The sequence below is a fragment of the Phaenicophaeus curvirostris genome, chromosome 9 (assembly GCF_032191515.1).
Source record: "Phaenicophaeus curvirostris isolate KB17595 chromosome 9, BPBGC_Pcur_1.0, whole genome shotgun sequence".
NCBI classification, from domain to species: Eukaryota; Metazoa; Chordata; class Aves; order Cuculiformes; family Cuculidae; genus Phaenicophaeus; species Phaenicophaeus curvirostris.
The window spans coordinates 14,884,537-14,911,475 of record NC_091400.1 but is presented as its reverse complement, the minus strand read 5'-3'; the positions used below and the strand labels follow the sequence as shown (position 1 = coordinate 14,911,475).

General features: G+C 40.8%; 1 protein-coding gene across 6 annotated transcripts in view; it reads right to left on the bottom strand.

Moving 5' to 3' along the window:
* EXOC6 (exocyst complex component 6) overlaps positions 1-9,179 on the bottom strand; it is a 92,829-nt gene extending 83,650 nt beyond the window's left edge. For 2 of the 6 annotated variants that reach the window (XR_011338001.1, XM_069864188.1), the window contains exon 1: positions 8,952-9,178. Coding sequence is in view for 5 of the 6 variants with exons in the window: in XM_069864188.1 (XP_069720289.1) it covers positions 8,952-9,073 (122 nt within the window). In the remaining variant the exon portion in view is untranslated. Of the gene's footprint in view, positions 1-5,970; positions 6,064-8,951 lie in introns of those variants that run through there. The other 4 variants (XM_069864190.1, XM_069864191.1, XM_069864193.1 and 1 more) reach the window with 3 other exon arrangements.
* Positions 9,180-26,939: the final 17,760 nt, after the last annotated feature.

Here is a 26,939-nt window from a genome sequence, read left to right as displayed (position 1 = left end):
ACCTGATTTCAGACACACATTTCATGACAAATTCTATCACAATTCAACCTAAAGATTTTTTTGCACAACAGAAAAATGCAGATATGATTACCCACAAACAGTCTCAGGCTTTATAAAAAGTAGATACAGTATTACGTTGAAACTTTCAGCAATGGAAGCTAATCCTTAGCTTCTTCTAAAATACATTTTGCTACCAATGGCAAATCTGCCTGAAATATCAGGGTAGCTTACAGAGAAATCAGAACTGCACATCTGCCGCTAAACATATAAATGCCAGAATAATCAGTCTACAGTACAAGCTTTTCTTACACTGTTTTGACTCTGAGGAATGGACTAGTGATAGAAGAATATTTCTCCTTCACAGCAATACGCATGGCGAAGGACCTACTCACATAGACAGTTGCTTTATCTAATCATTCCCTTACAACTTAAAACACTCAGAATATCAACAAATCCTGCACCAACTGACAAACCCTGCAACTGACACTACAAGCCAGCCACCGATACACTGCTCAGGAGTCAGGATACACTGCTCTCAGCGAGCAGGCCATTCTCCTTACTCTGTAGCAACCCACTTGCAAAGCAGGTGTTAGCTACTACAATAAAGGTAAACTGATATATAATCAACGAAGATACAGACTATTGAGTTTCAAACTCTAAAAATAGCTTATAATATTGTAAAACAGCATTCAATTTGTAATTGAAATACACGATCAAGCCATTTTGGTTCTAATTCAAGACACTGCTTGATGATCTCCGAGCCCTTTTATGTTTGGTCTGCATTTAAAACAAGACTAAGCCAAAAATGCAAACGGCTGGCTCAGAAACCAAAACAATGAGAAAACAGAAAAAATGCCTTTAGATAATCATACCAGACAAGTTAGACCACAGGGCAAAAATAAAGGCAACCACACTGTCATTGGAAACCACACCACAAATCCCAACAGCCCATTGGAAAGTACTCAGAAAAAATATTTCCCAGCTGAAATATGACTGTGCTGTACTCTCTTCCCACACCCAGAGAAGTCATTCATACTGCCTATGCTACCGATTACTAACTATTCTGTTAAAGATACAGAATGACATAACTAAATCATGCCTGCTAATAATTGTAGCATGTGCTTTCGTTAAAACAAGTTACGTTGAGGTTTCAGAACATGCTGTCATACTCCAAAGGATATTTTGGGCATCTTGTTCACTTGGTTTTGGACAGACCCCCTCAACGGATACAGGGGACAGGCCCCGCAATGGATACAGGTATATAGCCAAAATACAAATTATGGCTCCCAGCCTGTGTAAAGCACCTGCACTTGCAAAGTGTACCACAACTCAGTAAAAGCAGCAGAATTAGACTCTCAATCCTTAATTCTATCTCTGACTTTTCTTAGAAATCTTGATCAGGAAAGACAGAACAGTCTTCCTTGGACCACTATTGCTACCTTTGCTTCCTCAGCTTATTCCTCTAATGATGCCTTACTGAAGTGTGCCTTTACGTTCAGCTTTTCTGCAGTACAAGGACAGACGTTCAGGATTGAAGAGTTATCAACTGCTTCTAACACTTCACCCATACTAATTTATGAGGCTCACAACAAACCTACATCCCACCTCCAAACTCTCTTCAACCTAAATGAGGAAAAAGCCGCAACATGCAGAAATGATTTTGCTTTGCAGCAGGGTGGTTCAGAGTTGTCTTTACCAGTGCAATGCAGCCCTAGGTCAGTGGAAGGTCACTGCAGCATACTGCAGCATCAGACAGAAATCTAACAGCTCTTGTCTGTGTCATGCCTGTAGCCAGAGATAACATACCAGTGTGATGTCTTCCCAGGAGGCCGTCTAAGAACTCTGCAAAGAAGTTTCACGGCCAGCACAACTTACAGAAAACTAGAAGATGCTCTAACACCTACCAGCTGACAGCTAGGTGATGACAGATTTCAGGAGCAGAGAAACAGAGAAGTTGGCTAAAAGCATTTTTACACTGACTTTCGAGGTGCGTTTCTGAGCTGCAATTGAGTCAAAGCCACAGAGCACATTCCACTTAAAGATACACCCACAGACACAGCACCTCCTTATCAACTGCACCTTAGCTACAAAACTGCCATAATTGATGCCTCCATAAGTTTTTTATTTTATCTGACTTTTGTATTAGTTGTTTAGTCAACTGTTTGTCGGCATGGAGGTACTCCTGACCATCTGTGAATGGGGGTCACAGACCACAGCAAACTCAGTGACACAAATCTCATGAGATGAAATGTTTAGAAAAATTCTACCATACGCTTACGTAGCACATCATCAAGCTGTAGTTTAAGATTCCTGTATTTTTAAAAAAGGACTTTTAAATATTACACATTACCACAAGCTCAAAGAGACTCCTAAGTATAACACATCAGGACATTGCTAGAAACACAATTCTACTCTTTCGAGCTCCACTTTGACCTACTTCAACCAACATAAAACTAACTAACCAGCAGATAAACTCAATTGTTTTATTCCGAATAGATTTTATCTTATTAGTTACATTGGAGCATTCAGCAGGGTATTCAAGAAGTTTGACAACTCTTAAAAACTGACTCGACATTTTGTTAATATGTATTTATATGGAGTTCAGACTGGGCCTGAATGTTTTTCGTTATTAACCTTGTAACTTTTGTATTAACTTTTGTAACTTTGTTTGGAGAGGGACATGGGAATTGCCTATCTTTTGTATTGCCTTTTTTCTTTTTCCTTTATAAAGATGACAAATGTGCGGACAACTCTCTCTGGTTTTGCAAAGCCCAACAGTCTGTATATGACATGAATTATAAAATATTAGCATGTTATATAAAAAGGTGAGAGTGACAAGCCTTTAACAGGTGTTGTCATTAATATTGTTTAGTTAGCCATCAAGGCTAGAAAGATGCTGATAGAAGTTTCAGTCTGCTGAAAAAAAAATTAATCCTGGCATGCCATAAACACAGCCTGCCTATTTAATGAAAGGCACATTATACAGTTGATTTAAGTCTCACTTATAATGACTCAGCAAGTGTCACTAAATTTACAGATGCAAGGTAAATACTAGCATTTTTTAAATCAGTAAATTAATCCACTTAAAATTTAAAAAGAAAATTAATTTGATAACATGAAGAGATCGTATTTGATATTTCTTGACAGCAATCTTTATGAGCTAGCTTACTCTCCTAAACACTCATATTAGCTCTACCTTGATTCCTCCTATAAAAGGCCTGCATTGAGCATTCCTATAGATGGGTGGATCTCAGCACTAGAAAATCACCTGCAGAATCACTCCGTATGTTGCTCCTTAACTGTAAATTACACACAAAACCATTACAGATCTAATATGCTATTAACTTTTATATCATAAGCACAAGCACTGCTGCTGTTCTAGTGGGGTCAGAAGCAGCACCCCACTAGGGCAGGGATAGCTGCACGAAACTGGCAAACAAAACCCTGAAGAAAAACAAGCGCAGAAACGTGTTTCCATGGAATCTATGTAGGGCCCACAAAAAAATTATACTTCCTTTTTGAAGCATGGATGCATTAGGAAAATACTGAGATTTCTCTATGAACAATTAAGGATAAGTCAGATCTTGCATATCCTACAATCTTCAGTATTTCATATTACCTCATACTACTTATCTGAGCTGCTAACCTTAAGCCCCTTCCTCTGTTATGCTACTTAAGTACGTAGATTGGTATTTCATTTCATCTCACAATGCCACTGTCTCCCAGCATTACATAGGTTACAAAAATGTTCCATTACACATAATGAAATGAATGTTATTTCAGTCATTACATGAATTGGTATCAATGCTTCCATGACTGGAAATCAATGGATCACCTTATGCTGTAGCCTCATGCAACCGCACGTGGAATTACTCAACTCATTTCTTTGACTTATATTGCTTAGCAAATAAAATCCATATCTTGTGTAGAAAATCATGTCCCATTTTACGCTCATACTTTTGTTCAGTGGAATAGATTTTAAAATTAAATGTGGGATTTTAGGCTTTTCCCTTTTACATATCGATTCAGAAGTTTTACTAGATGTGCCTGGACAGATAGCTACAGTTCTCATTTTAAAAACTTCTGTTCTTATAAAGTAGCACCATATTTCTGTGATGTTGGCTGGAGTCCTTTCAAAACACTCAGACAGGTGTAACCCTTCTTTGCCTAATTTCTTTGATTTGCAAATGAACACTATAGGTTAAATCAGACCAACACTGCACTTCTTGAAGTCAGCAATGCAAAACGCCCCTCTGAAAAGTCAGTAAGATAACAAGATAGGCAGGACAGATAAGATATAAATAGAAAAAGAAAGGGTAAGAACATGTAAATAAATGAAGAAATCAAATATTTCTAAAAACTCTGACACGTTTTAAATGTATAATATGGATAAGAGATTCATATTGTCCCCTCCTTCTTTTACATCCCTCCCCCATCCACACCTGTGGTTCCCAAACATGTGTCTTCCACTGTGCAGCCTGGTTCTCTGTATGCCCTTACATAGGTTCCTCTTATACAAGCTCTATACTGGAGATGGTTGCAAAATTGCAATTATATTTAATATTTTGTTGCTAAGTTTTTTGTTTTAGTGTATTTTTTGCAGACATCAGCTCCAACCTGCCCAGGCTTGTTAGCTGAAACATGGTTAGGCTGTCTCCAGAGACAGCACAAGTGTGAAAGCATCTCAGCTGCTTTCACTCAACCTGAGCTCACAAATTCTTGCAAGTGAAGCTCTTCGTGATGCTCAACTTCACACCACCACACGGTATTCACAACACCGGTTGTGTTCAAGGAACACAAGGCGAAATTAGAACACAGTTCACCCTGAGCTGGCCTCAAAGACCAAGCTGAACCCAAAGCAGACGCTGCGTGATGTCTGGACCACCCCTCCATTTGGGTTCTTTGAGGACTGATGAGCCCCAGCCTCACACAAATGCCCAGACTGCCACCTCCCACACAGCCCTCAGCGCCACAGGACCCACTGCGGACACACACAGCTAACCACAAAATCATTCAACCCAAAGTGCAAAATTACCCATTTCACATATGATGTACATTTTTCTTTCATCAGTTCTCCCCCATCAGGTTCGCCATCTGCATATCCTGCCCTTGCCCTCTCCCAGCCCTGCCCACGCTCTCCAGCAGGAATCACGCCCTCTCCAGGAGAAGCCAGCAGGGCTGTGCTCACCACCCCGAGGCAGCCTGCCGCACAAACCGCCTTTTCCAGTTCCCTGCACACAGGCTTTCTGCATCTTCCCAAAGAGATAACGCGCTAAATCGCAATCCTCTCTCTCTGGTTTGGCAGGTGCCCATGCTTTTTCCACTCCTTTCAGACATCTGAAATGGGCATAAACTGGAGAGGGGCAGACTGAGACTAGATGTAAGGAGGATTCTCTTCACTATGAGGCACTGGCACAGGTTGCCCAGGGAAGCTGTGGCTGCCCCATCTCTGGAGGTGTTCAGGGCCAGGTTGGATGGAGCCTTGAGCAACTTGATCTAGTGGGAGGTGTCCCTGCCCATCGCAGGAGGGTTGGAACCGGATGATCTATAAGGTCCCTTCCAACCCAAGCTATTCTATGATTCCACGACAAGGGGGAACAACCTCAGGCTACGCCAGGCGAGGCGACTCTGAGATCCCGTGGCCACGGAAGCACCAGCTCAGCCCCGGGATGAAGGATCCGCTTCCCCCAGCACCTTCCCCACCCGCGGTTCTCCCCGCCAGGCCCTGCTCAAACGGAAGGCGCCGACGCTATTCCAGCAGCAACGACCGAGCCTCTCCTTCTCTCGGACGCGCAGGCTACGACACCCGGCAGCGCGTCGAACCGGAGGAAAGGAGGGCGGGCGGGGAAAGGTCATTTCGCGACGTCTCAGCCCGTGCCGGGCGCTGTCACGCTCCCCGCGGGCGGGGGCGGCGATTCCGGACCCCGCGACAACGCCCGGCCCGGCCCGGCCCCTCGGGGGGCCGCTCACCTCAGCGTGGGCCCCACGCAGGCCGTGTCGGTGCTCTCGATCTCCTGCAAGATACGCTCGTGCTCGGGCAGGCTCTCCGCCATCTTGGGGGGCGGCGCCCGGCGGGCGAGGCGATGGCCGGCTGGGACCGAGCCGCGGGACCGCCCCGCCCTGCGCCACCTGCCCGCGGCCGCCCCGCCCCGCGGAGACCGGGGTTCGCTGCCACCGCCCAAAAGGGGGTTGTGGAGTGGTGGGATTGGTCTCTTCTCCCAGGATGAGGGGCAGATTTAGACTAGACATAGGGAGGAAATTATTCACCATGAGAGTGGTAAGGCACGGGCACAGGTTGCCCAAGGAGGCTGTGGCTGCCCCATCCCTGGAGGTGTTCAAGGCCAGGTTGGATGGAGCCTTGGGCAGCCTGGTCTAGTGGTAGGTGTCCCTGCCCGTGACAGGGGGGTTTGAACTAGATGATCTTTAAGGTCCCTTCCAACCCAAAATATTCTACGATTCATAGAATCACTAAGTTGGAAAGGACCCAGTGGATCATCAAGTCCAACCATTCCTATAAAACACTAAACCATGCCCCTCAGCAACTCATAAACCCGTCTTTTAAACACCTCCAGGGAAGGTGTCTCAACCACCTCTCTGGGCAGCCTCTTCCACTGCCCAGTGACCCTTTCCGTGAAATTTTTTTTCCTGGTGTCAAGCCTAAACCTCCCCTGGTGGAGCTTGAGGCCATTCCCTCTTGTCCTGTCCCCTGTCTCTTGGGAGAAGAGGCCAGCTCCCTCCTCTCCACACTTTCCCCACGCCATGGTTCTCTGCCCCTAGGCCCTGCTCAAGCTGAAGGCGCAGGCAGTTTTCCAACAGGGAAGACCAATCCAACAGGCAGCCTTATCTAGTGGGAGGTGTTCCTGTCCATGGCAGGGGGATTGGAACTGGAAGAACTTTAAGGTCCCTTCCAAAACAAACTACTCTGATTCTATGACAAGGGGGAATGGCCTCAAGTTGCACCAGGGGAGGTTCAGATCGGACATTAGGAAAAAAATTTTTCACCAAAAAGGTTATGAAGCACTGGAACAGGCTTGTCCAGGGAGGTGGTTGAGTCACCATCCCTGGAGGTATTTAAAAGGCAGGTAGATGAGGTGCTTAAGAATATGGATTAGTGGCAGATAGGTATGGTTGGACTCAATGATCTCAGAGTTCTTTTCCAACCTGGTGGTTCTCTGACTTTATGAACCCTTACAGTGAAGAAATTTTTCCTACTATCCAGTCAGAATATCCCCTGGTATGGCTTGAGGCCATTCCCTCTCATCCTATCCCTGGCTCAGCACACTGGTGCCTTGCAAGCAGAATCCCCTCCAAGCCTGGGCACCCCAGGATGCCCTGACCCATGCCCTTCTCGCAGCTGCACTGTGGGGGTGCCCTGAGGGCTCACAGGGTCAAACCCAGCCACTTCCTTTGGTGCGGTCCTGCTTAATTTCTCGGGGTGGTCCATTTTAATTAATTTCTGTGGTTTGGTTTGCTTTTAACTGCTAATGCCAGCAGCACCGACCCCTGACACAGAAAGTCTGCAGGGGTTTCTGCGTTAAAGTCAGGTCACCAACTAGTTTCCTTCCTTCCTTCCTTCAGGTGATGGGGACTTGGGTATCAGAGTAAAATCAGAACAGCCCAAAAGTGCACCTTTTTATGCACTGGCTGGCTGCACTTCTTCAGAAACTGGCGTGCTGTTTGCTAGTGCCCTCCAGCACAGGTCCAGCAATACTGCCTTTCCAATGAAGAAGGAATAGACCATTTCCTATTTAAATTATATATTTGGTGGTTTGTGGCCAAAGATAAGCTATTCCTCAGGTTTTGCATGCTTGGGAGGCAGGATACACCTGCTTTCTGGGCAAAGTTAACTGCACAAAAGTGGGAAGCCAGCATAAAGAAATAGGCCTGGAGTGTGAAACTCCAGGGCAATGTGTGCTTCTGCAGTGGAGAACTGACAGCAGTTTAGAACTGCAAATGCATCCAATTCCAGACACCAGCCAGTTACAATTGTGCTTGGCATCCTTCCAGTTACTGTAATCAAACTTGTCATCTCTCCTGCCCTTATGCAACTGCACCTGGATGCTGGTTAATGAGCAAATGAACCAAAGACTCTGCATATCTTGTCGATGCTTGTGGGTTTATCACATTCAGTGTTGATTCAGATGAATCAACAAGGACTGTTCCAGACATAGATAAATGCCTACAAAGTGCATGAAAGAAAACAGGAAAAATCCTACAGGCTACTGCTGCAGTAGTATTTCCATCAAGAAATCACTCGAATGCAGTAACAATCCTTTCACATTCCCTTTTTTTCCCCACCACTAAATTACTGAAGTAGTAGATTGGCACATATGTTTTTTAGGGTAAATTACATTTTCTTTTTTTAGCCTGATAGTCACTGCAATCGGATGCCTACAGTGCCAGGCAGGCTATTTTTAAAACTCTTCTACGGATACTGACAGTATACTTAGGCACATAACATTATAATCTTTAATGTATTACTTTTTTCTAGGCATGAATATGCAGAGGAAATTTTTTCAGTTGCACTTTTACCATTAAAAGGTGCCATAAGCTGCAAATGAAAAAGTATTAAAATAGTCAGATATGTAGGAATATCAAGAGTGAAACCTTATGTACTCATTTCTTTCTGATCAAAAAAAAGAGGTTGCATTTATAAAAAACTAAGAATAACCAATCTTAAAAATATAGCTAAAAACACTCCTACACAAAAAAGCACTTTTCTGCTTGTTTTCAAGTTTAAGAGTAATTTCTTCCTTCACAGAGAATCAGCAGCCAGCCTTCAGTGTTTGTATTTTTTTCATTTAGGGATAATCACACAGAAATTAAACTAAATCTTCTGGTAGATTTCAGGTCAGGAAAGCAAATTTTCTAATATATTGGGCTGAGTCAAAGAGCTATAGAATGGAGCAAATCCATCATGAACAATATAATATTATCTAAACAATGCATACCTTAAGGTGGTTCCAAGGGGCAGCTGAAAGGACTGGATCTCAGCAAGAGCATTTTCATATATCTGATCTTTGTTTTCTTCTATATACAATTCTGACAGATTTAACTTGCTTTTGTTTGCCATATATTAGCATAAAACTAGTCTAACTTCAAGAGAGGACTTTTATTCTGATTATTATAGTTGACTAAGTGAATCTGTAGTCAGCAAAACCAGGCATGAAAAAACAGATCCTGCACTAACCTCGTGACTCCTGAGGACTTTGTGTCCAAGAATGGTGCACAGCTGCTGTTTTCCTGTCTCTGCTGGTAACATTTGCCTTGTATGCAGTACCCAGGCCTGCACAGTCCTTTTGCGTGTGTGTCCTATTTATTTAACAGGAAATTTACTGGCAAAAATAATATTTCTACATCCTTTTAATAGTTCACCACCAATAAATGTTAAGCCTGAAATCTAGTCAGTTTGAAAACACAATTTTAAGGTCATCTCAGACAAGAGATATCAATGCTCAATTTCTCTGTTAAGTTGTATGAGATTAAAAATATTATTTTAAAAAAAGTCTTTTTCATTTTGCTGTGTAAAAAGCCTGCGTACATAAGAAATTAGCTGTATTTATTAAGCAGGGTTATGGACCTCATAAAGCAGACTGGAAAAGCAGAGAAACATTTATGTTCTTCTGTTTTTCCTTTTCAGCATTAATAGATGCTATTTATAATAACAGTGCGAAAAATCTTCTAGGAGAACTGTGATTTTTATTTGAACGTGCAGTAAATCAGCTGGTTACTAATTCATTACCCCTGTGGAATACTGGAAGGAAAGGACATAGATAAACTCCTACAGATGCTGACAGCAGTACTGCTGTCAAGTCATTGTGATTATGATCATAGAATCATAGAATAACCAGGTTGGAAGAGACCCACCGGATCATCGAGTCCAACCGTTCCTATCAAACACTAAACCATGCCCCTTAGCACCTCATCCACCCGTGCCTCAAACACCTCCAGGGAAGGTGAATCAACCACCTCCCTGGGTAGCCTGTTCCAGTGCCCAATGACCCTTTCTGTGAAAAATTTTTTCCTAATGTCCAGTCTAAATCTCCCCTGGTGATGCTTGAGGCCATTCCCTCTTGTCCTGTCCCCTGTCACTTGGGAGAAGAGGTCAGCACCCTCCTCTCTACAACGTCCTTTCAGGTAGTTATAGAGAGCAATGAGGTCTCCCCTCAGCCTCCTCCAGGCTAAACAACCCTGATGATGGCAAAGAAAATACTTTGCACAACTGCCACCAATTATTTTGGTTTCAGGCAGTTGTTTCAAACACAAGACTCTAGGTCTTCCCATTTTAACAACTTTTTAGAAGCCTCATTCAATGTTATGCAACATAATCAGACTTACTGTATTTGGATATTTTTGGTATTTCAAACATTTTAATTATAACTTCCCTCGAATCTCAGTACTGTTCTTGACAAAATTGATGAGAGTCTTTACAGATGTGGTGGAGTCAGCAGCTAAATGCAGGAAAACAGAAGCTATTCATTTCTATCTAGAACAATACACTATTTATTCACTACCCTGTGCCCAGCGGGAACGAAAAAGGGGGTGAGTTGCAGCAGCAGTGGGAAAGAGCTCTGAAGGCTGCATGAGTTATACATGTACATATCTGTAACAAGTTCCTTTGGACAAGTTGCTTTAATCAACTGTTTATTTTAAAACCAAAATTAAGTAATTGGTCAGTTAGGATTAATACCCAATTCATTTCCCCCTTTTGTCTTGTAAACAGAGTTGTGAGCCACTTTTACACCTTTTGCAAGGAATAGGAGCTTGTGATTGACCCATCCAGCCACTGGATGTCACACGAATGCAGATGAAAGGATAGCAGAACTACTCATTCTTATCTAAACAGGCACCAGATTAATTTATCAGTTATGAGGTGATACTGTAAAAGTAAACTGCAAAAGTTATTATACTGCATAAGCTGAAGCTTAAGCTTATTCAAGTAATATAAGAAAGTACATCTGCTGCCACTGTGGCAGTTAAGTCAGAGACACTCTGGACATCTACACCAAACACTGTGGCTTGCAAAAAAATAGGACACCGCAATGGGAGCTTTATAGAGAGTGCTTTTGTGAATGCTTTTATGCAATTTTAAGAGGGTTTGGTACTTTCGGTACAATTCTTTCTCCCTTTCTTCCCAAAAACTCACACAGAAATATGCTTCAGGTATAAACCAGCTAAAATAAACAGTACTCTGCATCTGTTTACAAGTGTTGTAGGTATCACAGCTGCCTTGAAAGAAATAAGTTTAACAACAAAGCGAAACCATGTAAAAAGAAACAAATAAATACAAAGATGACTGACAAATAAACTGGCAGATGTTACATTTGTTCAGTTGTGGAAGTGGGTGTTGAGGTACCTTGGTTCACAGTACAGGGTTAGATCAAATCACACTAGGCCCCAGTGCTTGGCTTTCTGGAGTGGTTTACACCTGAGCCAAATCTGTGCAAAACTTAAACATGGAGAAGGATCTAATGTATAGTGGTGGATCTGTAGCTGAACTCAGATCTGTGGGCAGGAGTCCACTAATAGCTGCCAAAAGCCCTTTCTGCTGCAGGAGGTCCTGCTTCTTCCCCATGCTGTCCGTCCAGCCTGTGCTCCCTCTCTCCATTTCTGTCTTCTGCTCTTCCACACCTCCTCAATAATCCCAGTGATGATTAGATGTGCCCAAAGTCTACTGCCTTGTCCAAGGAAATAAAGTTGTGTTGCAAGAAGACAAATTCAGTACTGTGACATCATGCAAGCTGATACATTCATCAACTTCTGGCAGAAAAGTGTATCTTTACTTCACAACATGCTCAGAGGCTGCAGCTGGACAGACTACCAGCCATGACAGTCCTAAATATTTAATTAATATGGTTTTATGTTATGATACTCCCCATGTTGAAAGGGAGAGTTGGAATTATCATTTATGAAGTATCTTACTTGTACTAGTTGCAATTCAACCAGGTCAAGAAGCATGAGAAAGTATTCATCTGCTAGAAGTCCATGAAATAAAAAAGGAAGATATTTTTCTGTGTGTAAATTCTCACTGCTTCTCTGAAGGAGGTATTTCATTGCCTGGACAGGCAGAAACCTCAGGGCCTGTGAGCTGTAAAGACAGCTGCTGACACCTTTCCAATTGTCCTGAGATTGTCCGTTGAAAAAATATGCCAAAGAACCTATTTCTTGCCAAAGGTGTAAAAGTGGTTCACAACTCTGTACAGAATATGAGGTGAAATGAAGGCAAATATCAATAAGATTGTGAAGCAGGACACAGGGCCTTATCTACAGCAAAGCCACTTTTGCCACGTCCTTTCTCCTTTTCCTTCTCTAATTCCTACTATTCCTCAACCACAATGGATTACCAGAGGGCCAAGAACTGCTGGTTTGAATCCAGCCTGCCTGCGTTAAGGCTTTAAAAATAGGTTTTACTCACATGACAATTACAAAAAGAGTAGCATGTGCTGCAGTAGAGTCATCTTTGCTGGGTGCGTGATTCCAGTGTGCTTTTTCTTTTAAATTACCAGTGCAAGATTAGCAGCAGCAGCATCAGAGGTTTGTTGAATTTTCTGTCCCAGCTGGACTGGAAACCATTTTGAATGATTCATGGAAAAGAGGGAAGGGGGAGGATGTCTACCCTCAAATGGAATTACTATAGATAATTTTCACATGCAATGTCATCCATAACAAATTACTTCATTGGTCACTGCCTGGATGTCTCCTCTTTACATCCTCCACAAGGACAATAATGGCATTAGTCATTTCTCTGGCATCTCCTCTGATGCTGCCTTTTTTCCTGGGCTCATCCACAGACTAGACTCTTTCAAACTAGCTCTTTCTCCCTAGAAACTGGGAACATTTGCTGCTCCTGATTACCTTGTGCCTGACCCATTTGTGCCTGCCTTTTGGATGAAACATGGTGGCAACATCCCTGTCAAATGGTTCTTGGAAGGGACAGGCAGATAAGTAGCTGCTAGAATTACCACTGCCATCTTTTACCTTGGTGCAGAGGCATTTTGAAGTGTTTTATTGAATTTCTATGCTGAACAGCCACCCGAGTTCCTTGATGAATAGAAGATTTACCAGGAGGAAGACGGAAACTCTTAACTCTTTTCTTGCTCCTTTTTCTAGCACCTTGAATACCTCTAATCATACACACACACATACCTGTACCTCTCCACGAGCAGTATAGCTACACCAAGCTCAGCCTGGCCCATTTCATCATAACAAAATAATTTTCCACAAATACACCCTTGTAAGTTTGGAATGAGATGCTCAGACTAGTATAGTGCTCAAGGCTGTGCCAGTAGGAATAGGGAACCTTTGCCCAAGGAAATATAGCAAGAGTAGCTATGCAGGAACAGAAAATTCATTGTAACCTATGCAGTAATAAACTCTGTACAACATATGCTGGGCTGAATGGAGTAGAGTTTTGGCATGAGCTGACAGCAACACATAGAAGACTGCAATCTTTTCTATATAAAAAGTGGCCTCTGGTACCCTTGTAAACCTCTTCATTCAATATACCAAAAAAAGAAAAAAATTATTCCCGGAATTTTTCATTTTTGAGAAGAAACCATGAAATCGTGCATGAAATCAGAGTTTTAAAATAATCTTAATAAAAGGTATAGTGGTTACCTACTTCTTGTGCTTTGATCTTTATAATTACTGGGGGTTTTTTTAGATTAAATACATCTTGAACGCATTAATAAATTTAATACTAACCTTTAGAAACTATAAGATAACATTCCCAGATTAGGTAGAAGGCCCCTGTGTATGATTCACAGCCATTTTCTGCAAATGAGTATGATTTTTACTTGTCCCAAATGCACTTCATTGCAATAAAGGTATGTTTTAGGTTATTGCATGTAAAACTGTTATTTCTATTTAAAAGTAACATTTATTGTCGCATATAATGGTGGCCAAGAAGGCCAATGGCATCTTGGCTTGTATCAGAAATGGCGTGACCAGCAGGTCCAGGGAGGTTATTCTCCCTCTGTACTCGGCACTGGTGAGACCGCTCCTTGAATACCGTGTTCAGTTCTGGGCCCCTCACCATAAGAAGGATGCTGAGGCTCTGGAGAGAGTCCAGAGAAGAGCAACAAAGCTGGTGAAAGGGCTGGAGAACAGGCCTTATGAGGAGCGGCTGAGAGAGCTGGGGTTGTTTAGCCTGGAGAAGAGGAGGCTGAGGGGTGACCTCATTGCTCTCTACAACTACCTGAAAGGACGTTGCAGAGAGGAGGGTGCTGGCCTCTTCTCCCAAGTGACAGGGGACAGGACAAGAGGGAATGGCCTCAAGCTCCGCCAGGGGAGGTTTAGGCTAGACGTTAGGAAAAAATTCTTTACAGAAAGGGTCATTGGGCACTGGAACAGGCTGCCCAGGGAGGTGGTTGAGTCACCTTCCCTGGAGGTGTTTAAGGCACGGGTGGATGAGGTGCTGAGGGATATGGTTTAGTGTTTGATAGGAACGGTTGGACTCGATGATCCGGTGGGTCTCTTCCAACCTGGTTATTCTGTGATCCTGTGATATTATATACACACATTAAGCCAATGAGAATGTGTTAGGAATTAGAATGTGTTAGGAATTGCTTTAGCACTCAGACCACTTCTATGACTAAAAATAATACTTTTCTAGAATTGAATTTCTACTGTCTCTCTACAGTGCATTACTACTAAAACATCTCTTTAGCAAGCATCTGATAAAATGTACTTTTTTAAGGTTGCTGACTTTCCTGATCACTCCATACTGCCAAGATATTGCATACCATCAGGGAAATGTCTTTTTCAGAGTGTTTAAGTGAGTTTAACTTCCTGAGTTTTAGTCAAAATCTGTAAATACATTGCTTTCTGTTTTAATTACACTGTATTTAAGAATTGGACAGTGCCTATAACGATTTTGACCTAAAGACTGAGGATATAACATTCTAGCGTGCACTTACAACCATTATTTGTATAGTAAATTGCTCAAAACAACAGACATCTCTCCCATTAGGAGGCCAGTGCATCACTAACTGCTTCTGACATTTCATTGACTTCTTTCAAGTGCCTAAAAATATCAGGAGAGATCCTCAGCTGGTGCTGATGTTATCTTTGTAAAAGTCAATAAAGCCATTGAAGACTTCTGGCTGAACAGAGGCACTTTTGTCCAACAGCAGCGAGAATAAGAGGGGAATCACTCTTATCATATGTGTTTATATAAAGTTCAAAACCATTGAGGAACAAGTACTGTTTCATTTTCATTGCAACATCCTGACCATTGAACAGTGCCCAGCCCCAACTCCGGGTATACGCAAAAAGTAATTAACACATCAGACTAAATAAGTGCCTCTACTTTATTTTAACACAACATTTGAATTTCAGATTTGAAGGAGACACTGCTTAATAACATTGAATAATAGCTTATAAAGTAGCTTCCTCATCATTCTCCGGAATAAAATACTAATGTGTAAAAAAAAAAAAAAGATTCTCTGCTTACTAGTGCTTTTAAGGAACAATTAAACCCCTGAGATAAGGATGTGCCCCAGGAGCCTAAGGGGTTTTCTTCCTTGTAGGCAGTGTCAGGCTGCATTACAGACACCTCCCTGGAGAACATTGTTTGGACCAGAAGGGCTTTTTTTTCTCCCCACATTAAGAACATCTAGTTTTATACAACCACAGTGTTTCAATTCCTTACAAAACCCAGAAGAACATTCCTGAGAGATCCACTCCCTGTTCTAGTTTGGGGTACAAGGAAGGCAGAAATCAAAACTGCTTTTGAGGTTAGGAAGAATGCATAATGGATGTTGACTGGCAATGACCAAGTGACCCCAGCTTGGCAAGTTGCTGTCAGCTGGATCACAGCAAATGACAGACACCATGCCTGTTCTGAGCCCACTCTCACTACAAACTAAACAACTTTAATTGAAACTGCCATGAACAACCCACTCAAAATGTTGATCGTTTTTATCATGGCCTATATTTTTTTAATGATTTGAGGGAAAAAATATCCCTTGTCTGAATATAAGCTTGGATCATTTTAGCTCACAATTAATTAAACTAAATGTCTCCACAGATATATTCGGTCTCTCAGGTTCTTATTTCAGTTTAGTTAGAATTCCACCTAACTGACTTAAGTGAAATAACTAATAACTCTGCCTTTAAAAAAGGAATATTATCAGACAGCTTTTTGTACCAGTTCTCTGCAGGTCAGGCTTCTGCTTCTGCCACATTCTCCACTCGTGCCCCACTGAAGTTCGCAAGACAGGATAATTAACATTAGCTTACCCCTGCCTGATGGTTGTTATTTTAATTATCCTACTAGTCAGACGTGGCCAGAGGAAACCTTCAGAATTAATTTTGCTAAAGAGCCCATGCCTAACTATTTAGTAGTGTTAACAACAAAAAGAAAATTTAAAGGAAGTGTCTTGACAATATCTCCTGCTTAGATAACATGGGTTGTATTACTGTGAAAGATCAAAAAAAACCGTTGCCAAATAGTACTATACTTCAAGAGAAAATATTTTTTCCAGTAAATGAATACAGGAACTATTACTTAGAGTGTCACACCATGCTGGCTGCTTTTTGGTAATAGTTCCTAGCTATCTTCAATTAACATAGCAGGTTAGACCTTGTAAATCAACACTAATAGCTCTGGTTCCACTTGGTTTTTGAGAACATTCCAATCCGCAAACACTTTTTCCACTGAAAACTGAACAGTTACAATAAGACTCTGTTTTGGTAAGAAAATAGGAAATGATGCTAAACAAACGGGAATGTTTATTTAGAAATTCCAAGGCCATTAATTTATATTAAGAAACTGTTTGTGCTCAGAGACTGTAATCACAAGGTGATGTGAATCATTGATCACAAAAGGACTTTATAGATAAGGAGCAAGTACGGCACTAGATGATTGTATTATATATTAACAACTTTCACGAGCAGCTTTTGCTGATTCATTTGGCAGGAAGTGAGCTGCCATGGGAGATTTCTAGGGGAGGAACAATCAACAATATTTTCATATAAAATAACCTCTAGTTAGTGTATTGTTCTCACAATGTTTGATAATGAAAGCTTTCCTGTTTAAGAAAAAAACCCATAAATCACGAAAACAAAGGCAGACCTGGTTTAGTGTTACATGGCTATAAATATGCATGCAGCCTGGCAAAGTACAGGAAGGGTCTGATCAATTAAAAAAATGGAAAGCTGGTAAGTACTCCTTGTGAAATTGCTGCATAGTTGGGAATTAAATTATAGTAACTACTATTCTTTTCTGTGCCCTTATCTACCCTCTTGTTACAAAGCTCACTCACTATAGCATAGCTGAGATTTACTCCCAAAAGCAGTACTTGCTTTCCATTCAGGAGACAAGGATCCCCACGACCTTGCAGCTGAGCCTCTCTGGGCCCATGCATCGCACAAGGAGGCTGTTACAGGTAGATAAGGGAGCTTGATGCTTCAAAAATTGAAACTGAATCACCATAAACAAGACCCAATGTAACAGGACAGATCCAGCACCCCAGGACACAGATGTCACCATGCCAGCCTCAAACCCAGCAGGGCGTGCACCGTGGTGGCACTTTGGGACTAGAAGCGAGACAGTTACAACAGCAGCACAGTGAGCCAAGCCAGAGGGTCCTTATGGCTCTGACAGGGTGAAGAGGGGCTGGTGGGTTTGCATTATACATTGCATTATAGCTAGTCCACAAAGGTGAATGCAGTGAGCCCACAAGTCCTCTGCCCACCGGCCCATGTCAAGTATGCTTTGCCCACAATGACAGCAGGGGCCATTTGGCTTTCTTAAACTCTTTCATTCCTACCACTGGTACAAATAGACAAAAAAATTCAAACACCCGTAACTACCCTTAGTTATAACTTGATCTGCGATGGGACTGCCCAAGCACAATGCATTTGGGAACACGTGGAGGAGAAAAGAGGACACAAGTGAGAGAACGTACCAAGGAGCCCAGAAGAGTAAAAGATGCTGCAGTATATTTTATAGGCACTTGTAGGTTCTGCTCTACTCAGATACCAGCTGTGTAGCTCTTTAACACAGATCTTCCCATTATTTCTACAGTTCTTGTCCTTAAATGCATAGTAACTAGATGGGAGCAGATTTAGGAGGTAATCCATTAGAATGACTAATAAAGGTGCAATCCATGGAAAACAAGGTAATTCTCAACCTTCACCAGTACTGGAAGGATTTAGATTTGCACTGCGCAGAAATTCTACAGAAGTGAGAAATCAAACAATTATTTCACTCAGAAGAACTGATAACAATAAGTTACAGGTATTTTTATTTTCTGTCCTCCTAGTGAAGGATACAGTCCTGCAGACAGAATGTCCTCTTATTTATTTAAAAAATTGTCAAAGTTAAATAAAAGGTGATTCTATGTATCTTATATACTCGTATATCTTTATATTTATATACCTTGGGTAGTTACAAAAACAAATATATATCTCTTCTTTCTATTAACAGGCATTAGAGAAATGTTTAACTGTGGTGGGTGCCAGTTTCTAAAATAAGTCTTGGCTTGCTTCATAGATCTCAAGTAAAGGAAAAACATGCTTCCAGTGATAAATCATATCAGTGATCATTTACACCTGGAGATGCTGTCTCACAAGAAACTTCTATGTTAGCCATTGCCACCCTTCTCCCCTATCTCTCTGTATAATATAAGCTTTACATTTACAGTTCCCTTTTCCTCTTAAAGGCCACATGTCATTGTCAGAGCTTATGAACACAGCAGCGTTCACTTGAAATGCAATGTTTAGCAGTATTGCCCATCTCTTCTTCAAAACCTTGGAGGAAAACTTGCTCAACAGAGACACAAAGAAATTAAGGCTTCAGTTTTTGGTTTTTTGGGGTTTTTTTGGATGCTCTGACTACAGACTTGCCTTCAAAAGGCACACAGGTGTTTTCCTTGCCCAAGACGCGCTATCGTCCAGACCTGGAGTCCATCACAGACCACTGCCCAGGCACAACAGGAAGAAAAACCAGCCTTAACTCAGAATTTCCCTGTGTATTTAAATCTGAGGTTTAATGATTTTATTTTTTTTTTTGTAAATGTAGGGGTTGAGTTTGAATAGTACTTTAAGCACTAAACTGCTCCTTAATGTTTGGAGGGGATTAAGTTCAGAGTTCATTGTGTTGTCTGTCATTTTAAAAAGATTAGATAGTTTAGTTTGGCTCCTACTGGCAATGTAAAAGTCTCTCTGTGTATATATTGACTGTCTGGAGTCATTATCAAAGCTTCTAAAACCAATCAACACCTTGTAAACAAAAGTCCCATTATTTTCCTGATCCTGATAAGATTTACATGGTATCCACTATTTTTTATGATTCATTGAACTGTTAGAGATATTCATACTGTAACAGGTTATGTGATAAATTATTACTAATTCAATTAGCAAATCAAACTTTGGAAAACATGAATGAATGTAACCCATCATAAACCGTGTCAGGTATAACTTGTAGTTTTGGTTTTGGCTTGTGAAAATTCTGAAAGGTTTCAAATATCCTTGCAGGAAAAAAGATCTTTTCAAAGAGAGATTTCAAACTTAGAATTTTTCTGGTGACTATTACTAAACTAAGAAGTAATATTTTGTGGAGGAGCTTGGTGTACTAAAATAGTAGATTATGGTCGTGTAGTAGGAAAGCTGTACACCAGACTACTACTATATCATTGTTTAATTGATGAACTATTTATTTTTCAAATAACTGTACAAAAAATCAAGTTGAGTTAAAGGCCTAGAGTCCAAAGTCATTCTCAAGAAGTGACTGAAGGGTTTTAGCTGGTTTATAAAGTTGCAAAGCTAAAATGACAGGGCTGTCAACTGAACAAATCACATTGTAAATATTGTCCAGGACTTCCGTTTGTAAGTCAGATGCTACAAACACAGCACTGTGTTGCAGTATATTTCTGAAATAGAACATTTACTGTAATTATTTAGAAGAAGATGGATTATTAAATCATAAAGCATAACAGGCTAAGTAAATTCCATTTCCTTAGAGAATTTTAATTTAATTAAAGAATTTAATTAGAGAATTTTAGCATAATTTTACAACCATTCTGTCATGGCAATGTTCTGTCACATAAGGGGGCAAGTTAAGATGCTCCAGGAAATGTAAGAGTTTTTCTTAGACCTGATGGTATAGTTGGTTAAAAAAGGTTTCTGAAAACCCAGCTTATGCACAGCACATCATCTAGGGTTCTAACATAAACTGGTTTTAAGGAAAGCCTGTTTCTTTTGAACTTCAACTCACATTGTGCAACAACTTAAATCATTCCCTTTTTGGTCATATTTAGACACAATGCTTTAAGTAGTGCCTTTTCCCATTAGAATAATTTCTCAAAGAATTTATAGCCTTCAAGGTAAAGGCTTGTGTAATGGGATTATAACCATAACAACTACACAATAGCATCATTAAGGGTACTTCAGCTGCATTTACTTTGCCAGTGCTTGAATTTATTGCTACTCTGTAAAGTCTCGATTCAGGAAAAAATACATTTAGCTCAATTTATAGAGCTGACTTTGCCCGAGAGAGATGGGAACTAAAATGATTTGAGATAGAATCAAAGAATTCCATCTTTTTAATTAGTCTGTTAAAGGCAGGAGCACCTAATACAAATATTTAACTCTGTTGTTGAACACTACTGCTGAAGTAATGAAGAACTAATTTATAGGGAGCTCTAAATTCACTTGACAATTATTTTCTTGGATTATGACTTCTCAAATTGCTGTTTATTGCCAATAGCACTACAGTTCGACATAAACAGGATTCATGGGATTAGTGCACTGTCCTGGTAAGGATGTTTAATCTTCATTTTAAATGAGATATGGTAATTGAACCCCTTTTTGGTTGTGTAAGATGTGCCTTTAAACAAGGTTAGCTATTTTTATACACACTAATGAATCACTAGCTAAAAACCCTTTTTGGTTATATGCCAGGCTCGCCTTGTTACCTACTGTTCTCAGTAAATATAAAGCATGAGGTGAAGAGGTGGTAGAGGAAGGGAAATTACTGCTTAATGATCTAATATAAATAAGACATTAACCAATACTGCTTTAAAAAGTTCAGCATCAATGGAATTATTAAAAAAAAAAAAAGGAAAAACATCACTTGGCCACTAAGTACACTAAGCAGACAGTTAAAATTCAGCCAGTTTAGCATTTAAGAAAGTAATTTAAACATTGTTTTCTTAAAAATAAGTTTCATAAACTCCATAGGTTTCTTTGCAACTGAACTGATGCACAGCAAACCTTAACAGAGAGCTAGAAACAGGATTTCCTCTCAGTTTTAGGATGAGCCCTTTCAAGCACAGTTAAAGCAAGCTCATGATTCATATACAGATTTACTTTGTCAGAGTCAAGCAATTGCAAAACTTCCAGAAAAATAAGGGACCCAGGTTCCTTGCCTGTTTACTTTGTCATTCCTACTGTCTGCAAGATAGCAAGCATTTTAAGATCATTTTAAATAGCTGAGTACAACACAGAGCTGCTTATCATTAGAGTTTTTTAAAGCTCTGTGCCATAGGGAGTCAACATCTTTGAGACAGTCTCCGGAGTAGTTTTTACAGAGCCTTTCAATTCTCCTTCCTTAGCTACAGGGGTCATTGCAGCACTGTTTGAAGGATGAACATAGCATACCTGCGCATTCAGCTTTCCATTTAGGTAGGTACAGGTTTAAGGGGGAGATACACATGCTGCTGGTCTAACATTTGTGAATTATGGTTCAACACCGTGAATTATGGAACCCTGTTTTTGCATCTGTGGCTTCCTTCACTGTTGGGGTACAGCTGACTTCTATTGTTGTAAGGCATCAGAGGCTGCTCTAGGAAACTGATGGCGGTTGGGACCTTTTCTGTGGCCCTGTGGGAAATGGCACAGCACGGCTCCCATCCACACACCTAGACCATCTCCTGCTGTATAACACTATGGCCTCATTCTTTCTGACTGCTGGGAGCCAAGTGCCAGCTTCTGCCATGCCCCGGCAATTCAATGAGGGAAGCTGGTTGTTAAAGGTGACAACTGCCAATGAAACAAAACAGACATCACAGACCTGAGCTCTGTCTTGATGTTCATCCATGTCAACACAGCCAGGGAGCCCATGGGCTCTGTGATCCACCTCGCACCTGGAATAGCAGTGTGACCGCAAGTACAAATTTTCAAAGGGTCAGAAAGCCAGAAATCCACCAACAGGCAGCATTTCCTGATGGGTGAAGTGTGTAGGATTCACTGAGGATGCACCCTCACAGACCCTGGCCCTAAATATCCTACTGGGTCAAGAACTTCCCCATGGTCCCAGCAAAAAGTATCCCAGCTTTCCTCCCTCAAAAGCATTGCAGAGTCCAGCCATGCAAGGGGCGGGGCGGGGGGGACAAGATTTGCCCCAAAATCCTCCCCCTTCACTAGTGAGGCGTGCCTGTGAGGCAGGCATAGGAAAGGGAAGCAGCAGTGAAAGCAAAGCCCCCTCCTCATTTGGTGGAGAAGCCAAACCTCCAAGGTGGTACCCATGACATCACTGCAAACAGAGCAGAGAGTGCCTTGGGGATGGATTGGGAATTGTGTGATTTTCCAAGGATGAAGGACTCAGCAACAGAGAGATCCTGCCGAGTCTCTTCCTAGAAGTTTACATTTTGCATGTAAGAACAAATTCTTGTTTTTTCCAAATGAAAATATTAACTTCTGGTTACTTCTGATTTCTATCATGTGGAACAATGACGTAACACCCTCTGATGTTATGTGACTGCCAGGAAGACGACAAATGACTTCTTGGTTCCTTGTAAGTGTGCTTTCTCGCATCTGATGTTTCCAAAAGTTAACATGCAAATTCATCAGTGTTATTAGGGCACCAAATACAAAGAAACATTTTCATCCTCTGTCGCTCTTGTTGAAAAATGTTCTCACCCAGTTCTCACTTATTCTAACTTACAGGTTTTGAGACATTGGAATTCATATTTCTAGGCCACTGGTCTGTTCCAGTTAATTCTTGTTAATGCTAGTTTTTAAATGTCTTAGGAGGGCAATATGGAAGCACTTCATCAAATTCAGAAATGCTGGGTTAGGAAAGCAGAAATGTCATCTTTCTCCTCTTCTTCTGTGCCCCCTTGCAAGAACCCCAATTATATTAGACTGTAACAATGATTTTTCTGCCAAAACAAGGTAGCAACATTTCTGAAAATCAGTGAATTACTGTTGCTCTTCCTTCAAATACAGAAATAATTTCTAGATAAAACATTCGGGTTGCATTAATAATACAACTGGTATCAAATACCATTCTTCACCTATTTTAATTGGATTTTTTGTACAACAATTCCTAAAAAAATTAGAAGTTGTTCTACCTAGTTTTGTGATGCCTGATGTCCTAGCAACAATTCATGCAACAATGGAGTCATATCAACAGATCCCACGCTTTTCAAGATTCATTAAATCATTTTTTTCTGCAGATGGAGCTTTTATTATTCTTCCTCCCCTATCTAGAGCAACGTATGAAAACCTGAATAACAAACTCAAAAAATGAAAGTTTATATATGCTTTCAAACATATTAAAGCACCAGTCATTAAAACTGAAGATGTTCATCTCTCTACAGGTTAGAGGTCAGTGGAGTTTAGCAAACAGGCTAGAGCATGTACATAAAGGTGATGTCTTTTCTAAAAGACCAGAACTATTCCACTCTGCTTAAGTCTCTTGCAGGTAACCCATGGACATATTTAAATTAGATTATTTTGATGTCATACTTGAGCACAGTTGTGCAAGGGGTAACAGCTGGTATCTCATAGCTGGAGGGAAAAAAAGAAGTCTACACTGACTATAATGAAGTATAGCAAAAGACATTTACATCATTCCAGCTGGTGCACTTATATTTACCTTCTGCTAATGGCACAGTACAGCAGAACTGATCAGATATTCCTCATTGCACTTGCTGGTTAATCTAAGAGTCAATCACTCATTGACTAGAATTCAGAGTTGAAGATCATGAGTTGTCTCTCCCTATGGCATTTATGTGGTTAACCAAGGCCTATACCCATACACTCAGTCCCTAGTTCTTAAAGTGCTCAGAAGCAAGAGATCACTAGACACTCTCAATTTCCAGAAGTCTAGATAGGCTCTAAAGAAAGAGTGTTTAGCAGTGTTCTGGCTTTTATAGACTCAGGAGCACCCTGCTCACAAACTGCATATAGAGAAATCTACTCCAATATGAGAAAAATCCTCAAAAATAAACCAACATGCACTCCTAGTCCCTCAAGACAACTTTACAAGAAGATTTTGAAACAATGATTGGTGTGAAGAACATCTGTATGTTACCCACAGAAACTCTTATTTAGCATAACCCCCCACATTTTAATAAATCAGTTTCCACACAACCATAGAGACATAGGTATTCTCCTTTCTATCTGTCCTTTAAAACAGAACTGGCCTATCTAAATTAAATACACGAGTCACCAGGTAAGAACTTAAAAGACGTGAACTTACTCTGATAAAGACTGCTGTCAAGCTCTTTAAAACTCTGCAACTAATTTTGAATTCCTTAAAGCCAATTTATATTCAATATTGAATCTGAATTTAGAACCTCATCCACTACTTTGTTAATCCAACACAACTGTTCAGAAAACTCTGCATAAATGACATAACATATCCAGTCATGCCCAATAACAGCTTACATGGTTTTGAAAGTTTTGTGTCAATTATATACAATGTCTTTTGACTGATGAAGAAGCAGAGGACTTGATGTGGTCTTAATGTTATAGCTGAAGATTCGTGTGGCATTGAAGAATCCTCATCAACACCTGGCTGTGCTACACTTATTTCTACTAATTTTTGTAAATAAAGTATCTAGAAAGCAAAAATCCTTCATTAAAACTGGCAAGTGAATTGATTCACCATTCCCCAGCCTAGCAAGCAGAGTCTTCAGATCATTAGCTGGAGCCAAGTCTGATTAGATCTGTGGCTACTCTTCAGATAAAGTCATCTATGTTCCATCTTTCAAATGCACCATCCTCTGTGCATCTGGGAATACAGTTCTGTACATGCAGAAGAATCAGTGTGAGTCATCAGAAGCAGAGTATGTGAGGTGCTAAGTTGACCTGTAGAGCCAGGAACTCCGAGCTTAGGGTCAAATTTTTCTTTCCCTGCTCAAATAGAGTGCCAGACATATGTATGTACATGCACTGCCCAGTAAGTAACACTGCTGGCAAAAAGCATGACTAGCTTGTTCCTCAAGATTCACTGACCTTTAGGTCTTAACATTTTATGAAATCTCACTGAAAATAGTACATCTTCAGTAACTTCTTATAAGACTCCCACTGAAGATGGGCTGTCTAGCATATCCCACTCTAGGTTAGCTGACTGGGAGCAACACTGCCACAACAGACAGAGAGCTGCTTAGGATTGGGATAATGCATGTTATCCCCCACCCCAAAAAAACCCACAAACAAACAGCCTGTTCTCTAGCAGGTTAAAGCAAGCTAAACCAATTATCTGGGAAACCAAAACAAATGTTGTGTTTCCTTAAACACGTCAGCATTTTGTTGTTCTAAAAAAGCCTCTCTGTGCTTGCAAATCACCACATTATACGAGCATCACAGAACCACAGATTAACTCGCTGTGCTTTTAGGTAAGGAGATATCGCCTGTTTCACAGATGGGACTCTGAAGTGTAGACTAATTTTACTAAATAACTTACCCAATGATAAACTGCAAACAAGTGGCAAAGCAGAAAATTAGATCTCCTAAATCTCAGCCCAGAACCTTCAGCACAAGATGACCCATGCTTTGCAAAAATGGGTGCCCCTGTTTTATTTCTGGTACTTCCAGGCTCTGATGGGGCTGGAAGTATTCCAGCAAAAGAAGGAAGTGGAGAAGAGAGTGAAAAATTGAACAAATACAAGCGTAACCAAAGTTTTTTTGCAACCTCAAATTTGGTTTAAGTTGCGGACAGACCTTAGGATGTTTTTTCAAAGCAAATCAATCTCTAAATCAAAGTCTATGACTTGTGGCCTAAGTTTCCTTTTTAAAGCAGGTTAATAACTGTATCTAAAAATACAAGTGAGACTAAAGCAATTTAAAAGTCAGACATTCAAGGTTCAATCTTAATTTACTGCTGAACATAATCTCATGGAGAACTGTTGAATCTGCTGCTCACGATACAAGTTTCCTGACCTCTACCCCGAGACTGGATCAAGGAATGAGAATAACATAACAAATTTTCTTCTGTTTTGGCACTCTCTCAACTTGCTGACTGACAGGTCAGACAAGCACTGCTCCGGGTGCAAGAAAAGGAGCAGAAAACTATGGCACAGAGAAAGAAGTGGGACTGTGTTTTTCAGCAGCAGATAGCTGGCACAGCAAAGCTAACCTACCACCAAGCCACATGAAATGAGGAAAATTTGGTCACACATTAAGAAAGCTATTCCTTTTGGACTGGGAAGAAGAAGGGCCTCTCTCTTTTGCTCTTGCTTGCCTAGAGAATTTTCCCAGACTGGTACCACTATGACTGCAAAAATGTTGTGGTCTTCTGAGCAGCTAAAACTTCTACAGGAAAGACAAACCCATCTCTGATAGAGTAATTGACGAAAAATCATAAACTGAGGTTGTGGATCCACTATTAGGCTATCTTGTAGGATAAATTCAGAACTGATCAGGCATGAATACCATGATCACCTACATCTTGGTTAATTGGTTATGTTTAATTTTTTTTTAAGAAAAAAGAAGATTACAGAAAGACTGAGTGCAATGCTTTTATGTCACAGAGTCCCACATTTCTGATCAGGCACATGGTTCACTAAAACCAGTTTTATCTATCAGAACCACAGCCAAAAATTTACACACAGTGTACAGAAGCTTGTCTGCACGCTACAGTGTAATTGCTTCAGCTTCCAGAAGACAACAAATCGCTAAGATAGGTGTTGTTTTTCAGTTTAGCACCAGGCTCCCAACAAGATGAAAACTGCTTGTGGTAAATATGATAGCTAGCAGCCTGA